Source organism: Equus quagga, unplaced genomic scaffold (genome assembly GCF_021613505.1).
Source record: "Equus quagga isolate Etosha38 unplaced genomic scaffold, UCLA_HA_Equagga_1.0 70574_RagTag, whole genome shotgun sequence".
Taxonomy (NCBI): domain Eukaryota; kingdom Metazoa; phylum Chordata; class Mammalia; order Perissodactyla; family Equidae; genus Equus; species Equus quagga.
Genome location: NW_025801761.1, coordinates 1 through 7,241, shown reverse-complemented (window position 1 = coordinate 7,241; position 7,241 = coordinate 1). Strand labels below are relative to the sequence as shown.

The window sequence follows — 7,241 nt, the reverse complement described above, 5'->3', positions numbered from 1 at the left end:
TGGCTCCGCGACCACCCCGGCGCAGCTCGCTTCCGGCCACCAACACGTCCCCCTCCCCGGCCCTGGCGGCAACAGCGGCACCCAAACGCCCTTCGCTCCGGCCCGGCAGCTTTAAAGTCGCCTTCCAGAAAATTCACTCCCCAGCCACCTCCCGGGCCTCGGGTTGGGCATGCGGCTGCCGTCTTCCCCGCCCCCCGGCCTCTCGCGGTCAGCCATTGGCCTCAGCGCCTCCGGGGTCCGCCCTCACACACCCCGGGCCTCCGCCATGTTTGGAAGGTCGGGCCGGCTCAGGCCCCGCCCAGTGCGGCCCCGCCTCTCCCGCGCCCGCTTCCGGCGGCGCGTCACTTCCGGCAGCGCGCCTCTTCTCGTGGCCCACTTCCGGCTGGTCTTGTCTCTGTCTCACTTGCTTGCTTTCGGGTGGGTTTTCGCTGCGCGGCTGCCTCGTCGGCCGAGGAGTGCTTCCCTCTTCTTGCCGTCGGGTTGTGGCGACCCGACGGGGCACGCGGATGGCCACGTGGCGCCGGGGAGGCGGCCCCCGCGCGCGCAGCCTGGGAGCCCGGCGCCCTCCGCTGCTCCCGCCGGCACCCGACTCCCCTCTGGGCGAGCGTGGCTTTCGAGGACATGTGGTCCGGGCCCAGTGCTTTCGGTTTTCGGAGGAGCCGGGCCCGGGAGCCGAGGGGGCCGTGCTGGAGGTCCACGTCCCGCAGGTGCGTGCAGCGGCACCCGCCGGGCGCACCTCTGGTCTTTGCGGTGGCGCCCCAGGCAGGAGCGGTTCTGACAACCAGGGGGGTAGGAATGGGGGTGCAGGGGTCCGCGGCTTCCTGCCCTGGGATGCACCACGGAGCGAAAAGGTTCGGTTTGAAGCCCTTTGGCAGATTAAATGTCGTTCAGTAAGAAATTTGGGGACCCTGCCAGGAGAGAGGCCTCTCCACATCGAATATTTCTTGCCAGAAAAGGGCATTCTTTGACACCTAATGTTTTCTTTGATCTTGTTGAAGGGCTTCTTAATTCAGCTTTATCTGGGATCAGGGGTTCCAACTCTCACTGCCCAAATAAAGTTTCTTGGGTTGGCACTCACCTCTTCTTTCAGCTGGTGGCTGCCCCCAAACTCTTAATAATTATTATATTTTATATACGTCCGGTTTTTCAGAACACTTTCACGTTGCTGTGTTTCATTCGACTTTAACAGCAGTCTTTGAGGTAGGCATTAGTAATAACAGTTTAAAGATGAGAAACAGAAGTTAAAGGCTGGAGTGGAACCCATTTCTGATAGTTTCTAAACGCCTTCACATTGAAATACCCATTTGGAGTTCTCCCCAAATTTAGGGGGTGAAGATATACCCTGTGAGAGTAGAGGTCCCTTTTCTTTACACCCAAATCTGCTGACCCACTCCTTGTCAGAAATCCTTAATTGTACTCCTGGGTAAAATCCACCAGAGCAGACTTTTTTGTCTCGTTAATCATGCTTGTACCCCCTACACTAAGAGAACAGTGCCAAGCATATTCTAGACACTAATATTTTTGTTGAGTGGATTAAGTTCAGACCTTCAGTTCATTCACCTTGGATGTTTTTACCTCTTCAGCCCCCTTTCCTACCACCCCACTAGGGTCACCCTTTGCTCTAGAAAACAAAGACTTGCTATTTTGCGGTTTAATAATAGCTAACTATGCTTATTTTTGGCCTGGCACTGTACTAAGTAGTTTGTATTGAATCTTCCTCATCACCCTATGAGATGGTATTTTGCAGTTGACGAACCGAAGCACAGACCTTGAGTGAGGTCACACAGCTGGTCAGTTACAGATCTGGAGTTTGAACTCAGGCAGGCTCATTCCAGAGGTGTGAGCTATGTTATCTTGCCTCCCTAAATACGGTGCTGTGTCACAATTCTGCTTTTCCAAAGGCTTTGTAAGCTGCCTGCCTCCCTAACTCCGAGTTGAGTTCAGCTCCACTCAAACCTCTTCTAAGATGTCTTCCTAAGACCACATGGTTTCTTAGCATACCAAGTTATGCCTGTGCTTAAAACCCTCCAGTTATCTTATTGCACATAGAAAAAAAGCAAAATTTCCTGTGGTCTACAAGACCTCGCAGGTCTGAGCCCTGCCTCCAGCCCCCATATCCGTGTGGCCAGTGCTTTCTATGCTCCAGCCAGAGGCCTTTCAGTTCCTGCTTCAGGACCTTTGCCTGAATCACCCCCTCTCCCTATCTAGGGCAGCCACCTTGTGATCACTGAACCCTCACACCCCACACCCCCATTACTCTCTCTGTTTTGTTAGATTTTCACCAACCAAAACTATATTTACTTACATGTTGCCTGTCTCTTCCCAGTAGGATGTATCTATATATATACACCCTCAGCCTAGAATAGACACTAAGCCAGTCAGTCGCTGGATAAATGCTTGAATCAGTGAGGGTATGGAGTGCTTACCACATGGTACTGCAGTTTTATATCCCCACATATTTGTGAACTGGAGAGCAGAGAACTGTCCTTCTTGTAATGGATGCCAGTGCTGGGCACTCAGTAATTGTTGTATAAATAAATATTCTAACTTCCAGCAGATGAGTTATTTATGGCATGCAAAAAAATTCTTTTCAGGTCCTGCATCTCCAATATGGAATGTATGTTTGGCCCTGTGCTGTGGTCCTAGCCCAGTACCTGTGGTTTCACAGAAGATCTCTGCCAGGCAAGGCTGTCTTAGAGGTACAAGTGCATCTGAGGTTTCCAGAAATCCTATGTTCAGATTTCAGTCTACATGCTTGTTATTAGCTTGTTAAATATTTTAAAGTCAGGGTTGTTTTGGCTAGCTCGGAAAGCATGTAAGCTAGAACACTTTCTACATTTTTAAAGTGTTAAAAAAAGAATAGGCAGAGACCATACGTGGCCCACCAAGACTAAAATGTTCACTATCTGGCCCTTGAGTTTGCTGACCCCTATTCTAAGTGAAGCCTGTTGACTAATGGAATCTCGGCCCAGAAGCACTTAAGATCGTCCTTCCAGATTGTCCCAACAGGGTCATCCAGGCTCTGCTGTAACACCTGCAGTCCTCACAGATTAGCCCTTCCCATTCTTGGAAATCTAGAGATTAGTTTAAAAATGTATCTCATGCTCTTCTTATCAAACTCCACCTGACTTGAGACTGCTGAAGGCCTGGAGAAATACACTTTCGTCATTTGCAGAAATGGTACTATACTAATAGACCCAAAGGCTGGAGACAAATCAGCAGGTTAACACCTCAACTTTCACACCACCATGTAAATGAAATGAAGGGTGGAGAAGGGGTTTGGCATACTTCTAGTCCAGAATAGTGGTAAAATTGTTAGGCATTCACAAAAGATCAAGGATCCTGCCCACTCTCAAACTGAAAAATGGGAAGCCTGTGTTTCAATCGATATAAATGTTAACGCTTACCAAGGCATTCTTTGGTGTTACACGTATGTGTTTGTCACTTTCTTCAAGACCCAACTGGAAAATCCCCTTCGGTAGAAAGCCATGTTGCAGACCTGTCAGGCTTTATCCACATAAAAGCAATTAAGTTGGTATAAAACAACTGAATGGCTGGCTGTGCCCGCTCAAGTTGACCAGAGATTCTAGAGACCTGGTGTCCTATTAGGAGCTCCTTAACTTAGAGACCAAAGAGAACTGGAAATGACAGAACAAGTGTCCCCAAACTACTTCCCTGGGCATATTAAGTAATGAAACTGCCTGAGACAGTGAGTTTAGAAGCAACATTATGTCAGTTGCACAATACAGGGCCCTGTATGCCCTTTGATCCAACTAGAGGAATCAAGGAAATAACTTTTGTCCTAACAAATTTAAAGCCTAAGCTTCACATGTTGTAAAGCAGCATTTAATCAGGGCAGGTTTTAGATACCAGCTCTAGAATATACCTTACATGTTGGTCCTGTATTTAAAGATCAATGCAAGAATGAAATGGGGAACTGTCTGCCAAAATCCCAAATTCTTCACAGTTCTAGACACTTTCAAATGCCATCTTTTAACTTCTTAGATTGGAGGGGGAGTGAGCCTTCCAGGAATTATGGCTGCAAAATGTGGTGCTGAAGTAATACTGTCAGACAGTTCAGAGCTGCCTCACTGTCTAGAAGTCTGTTGGCAAAGCTGCCAAATGAATAACCTGCCACAGGTGCGCATCATAGGACTAACGTGGGGTCACATGTCTCAAGAGCTCCTGGCTCTGCCACCACAAGATATCCTCCTTGCATCTGATGTCTTCTTTGAACCAGAAGGTAACACTTCTTTGCTCTTCAGTAGTAAATTTGACCAGAGATGCTATGTAAGTAGGGGTCTTAAGAATTCCTCTCTTTCCAGACTTTGAAGACATTTTAACTACGGTATACTTTTTGATGCAGAAGAACCCCAAGGTCCAGTTATGGTCTACTTACCAGGTCAGAAGGTAGGCCTGAATAATCCTGGTTTACTCTCAATTTTATTAAAAGTTAACTTAAGCCCTATTACACAATGCCTAGTTTAACGATAAAATGAAAATATATCTGAAGCAAAACAGGAAAAGCATGACTTTTAAAAAACCATTTATTTTTTTCAGTGCTGACTGGTCACTTGAAGCTTTGCTCTACAAGTGGGATATGAAATGTGTCCACATCCCTCTGGAGTCTTTTGATGCAGACAAAGAAAACATAGCAGAGTCTGCCCTCCCAGGAAGACATACGGTTGAAATGCTGGTCATCTCCTTTGCAAAGGACAGTCTCTGATTACATGTACAAGCTGTTTTAGGACAATATGTCAATACTGAATAGCAACCTGGTATGCCAACTAGGACTCAGACCACTTCAGCTTCTTGAGAGCACAAGCAGAACCATCTGAAGACGGTCAGATCTGTTGGCCTGAGATTATGGAAGGTCACCTAGATAGCACTCGTGGGTTACATAGCCATGAAAACAAAAATTAAAACATCTCTAAGAAAAAGGACTTAGATTGTTCCTAAGTCATCAAAATGGGGCATAAGTTAGGTTATGAGAGAAGGGGGTACCCACGACCTCCAAGTGCTACCTTAGAGCATGGTTTTTAGGGGTAGTAGGTGCTGAACTGGCATTTCCACTTTTTAACTCAGTAAAAAGGCCAGCAACTAGACACTTCACTTTCATACTATACATTCAGTAACATTCACAAAATAACTGCACAGGTCTTTCAAATAAAGGGGGAAAAAAAGACCAGGACATATTCTGAGAAAAGCTAACACCAAGAAAACGTTTTAATTAAACTACAGAAACAAAAGTCATAGTACAGAATCTTCATGAGCAGAAAGATACACCATGTTATAAGTACTTACAAAGTTACAAACCATTTGCTTCCTTAACATTTTCCATATTTTAAGTTCATACATGAAGATGATCAAATTTATCATTTTTAGGGGAGACAAAAAAAAAAGGTGTATTTATCATCAGCTAGATGTGCTCACTGTATGCTCCGTTATTTATATGCAAGGCCCGGGTGACTGGAAGTGCAGTTGTCAGGCATTTTAATAAACTGGACAGCCATTTGTTTCTGCACGACAAGGCATCTTTACACAGGAGCAATCAGGAGAAAACAGGAAACAGCCAAGCACTCTGCACTGCAACACGCCACCTTAACAGCTAACCAGCATTACTCAACTGCTACACAACTGCGCCTAGTGCACAAAAATACACAAGAGAAGAGATTAGAATTGTGTTTGGTCAACAATCCTCTCAAAAAAATCAAGTCTTTTCACCTGAAAAGTCTTACACAAATTTGGGTTCAGATTACCATTTAGATCTGCAGGTAAATAACATATACAAACAAATTTACACCAACTTTCGTAGGTTTTAATTTTAAGGAATGAAGGCAATGTTGAGTCAATCTCTTGACAGCTTTAGGCTGTGTGTAATGGCTGCACGTTTCCTTAAAAAGTCAGGAGGCCACAATTTAGGTTACCAATCTGTTCAATTTCAAACAAAAAAAGTCAGCACTATATAAACAAAAAGGAAGTTTTACCTCAAATATCCAAGCCAATAATGAAATCTGAAGTCGTTCACCTCACTAAATTACAAGAAATTTGAATAACAGCAACAAAATGGCACATAAAATGAAGTTCGCCGCCTGAGGCAAAGCTTAAAACAAGTAAGAAGTTAGACAAATGTTACAAAATAACCTTTCGGTAGCCAGCTGCTCGCTCCAAGGACTCTCCGGCGGACTGGGTGCGGGTCCTCCCCACGGCCTCCGCTACGCCGCGCGCGGACACATCTAGGTGCGAAGAGAGACCGGCTCAGCTCGCCGCGCACGCGCAGCCGCCCAGCGCGCGGCCTCTGCCAGGCGCCGGGGCCGCGGGCGGTCGGGGGGCTTCCGCAGCCCCCAGCGCGCACCCACGCGCGCCCGCGCTGCCGAGGACCACGGGGGGAGAAAACAAAAAAGGGGGCGGGGCTGGGCGCCGACCGCGCCTCCGAGAGCGGCCGGAGGGGGGTCTGCGCTCGGCCTCGGAGCTCGCAAGCCCAACGTTCGCACCGGGAACAGGCCTCCGTCGGAGCTACCGAGGGCCCCTCCTCTCAACGCAGGACCGACGACCGGAGTTAAAGACACACTATCCGGCCCCCCCGGCCGCCCGCGGGCGCCTCCGCGGATAGTGCGTCTTTAACGCGTGCACAAACCTGCTCCAACACACGCCCACAGAACCTGGTCCCCGAGGATCAGCCAAACCAGCTAAAGTCTGCAAAACCGGCCCACAGTCTGTTACCAAACAGGAGACCGCAGCTTTAGGGGAAAATGCAGACGGTGGTCAAACAGCGACAAACAGGCAGCCAGCAGTCGGTCTCGCGCTCCGCAGCCCCTCGCTAGCTCCGCGCCTCCGCTCCGCAGCCCCGCGCGGCCGCCGCCGCCAGCGCCCCCCGGCTGCGCCCGCGCCCCCGGCCGGACATTACCGTTCGCTCAGGACGACACGGCTCCCTCCTCTTCCGGGGACTTGGGCGGGCTCTTGGACCGCGACCTGGACTTGGACTCGCGCTTGGACACGGGCGGCGGACTCCTCGACCGGGACCGCGAGCGGGAGCGGGAGCGCGACCGCGACACCGACGACGACTTGGACTTGGACCTCCGCGCCGAGCGGGACTTGGACGTCGAGCGCGAGCGCGAGCGCGTGCGGGAGCGCGACTTGGAGCGGCTGTAGCGGGAGCGGCTCCGCGAGCGGGAACGGCTGCGGCTGCGGGAGCGGCTGCGGCGGCGGCGCCTCGGGCTGCGGGGGGCGGCGGCGGCGTC

General features: G+C 49.6%; 1 protein-coding gene and 1 long non-coding RNA gene across 4 annotated transcripts; one reads left to right on the top strand and one right to left on the bottom strand.

Annotated features, from left to right (window-relative positions):
* The first annotated feature begins 364 nt into the window (after positions 1 to 364).
* Positions 365 to 4,943, top strand: METTL23 (methyltransferase like 23). 2 transcript variants are annotated; one of them, XM_046651356.1, is made up of 5 exons: positions 366 to 707; positions 2,595 to 2,699; positions 4,006 to 4,243; positions 4,326 to 4,410; positions 4,561 to 4,943. In XM_046651356.1, exons 1-5 carry the CDS (start codon positions 507 to 509, stop codon positions 4,724 to 4,726), a joined length of 795 nt encoding a protein of 264 aa, XP_046507312.1. In that variant the 5' UTR covers positions 366 to 506; the 3' UTR covers positions 4,727 to 4,943. The 2 variants fall into 2 exon arrangements, with proteins under 2 accessions (XP_046507313.1, XP_046507312.1); XM_046651357.1 differs by lacking the exon at positions 2,595 to 2,699 and having other exon boundaries at positions 365 to 707.
* A 255-nt stretch (positions 4,944 to 5,198) lies between these two features.
* Positions 5,199 to 7,230, bottom strand: LOC124234091 (uncharacterized). Of its 2 annotated transcripts, none has more exons than XR_006887222.1 (2): positions 6,638 to 7,230; positions 5,199 to 6,236 (listed from the first exon to the last, which is right to left on the bottom strand). It is a non-coding gene; the product is annotated as an uncharacterized LOC124234091 (long non-coding RNA). The 2 variants fall into 2 exon arrangements; XR_006887221.1 differs by having other exon boundaries at positions 6,908 to 7,230.
* Positions 7,231 to 7,241: the final 11 nt, after the last annotated feature.

What these genes read in the sequence shown, in the direction of transcription:
- METTL23 (XM_046651356.1), top strand. Translation starts at nt 507, where the DNA reads ATGGCCACGTGGCGCCGGGGAGGCGGCCCCCGCGCGCGCAGCCTGGGA. An exon ending in TGGAGGTCCACGTCCCGCAG is followed by an intron (nt 708 to 2,594) that starts GTGCGTGCAGCG and finishes AATTCTTTTCAG; the next exon opens with GTCCTGCATCTCCAATATGG. An exon ending in TCTACTTACCAGGTCAGAAG is followed by an intron (nt 4,411 to 4,560) that starts GTAGGCCTGAAT and finishes TATTTTTTTCAG; the next exon opens with TGCTGACTGGTCACTTGAAG.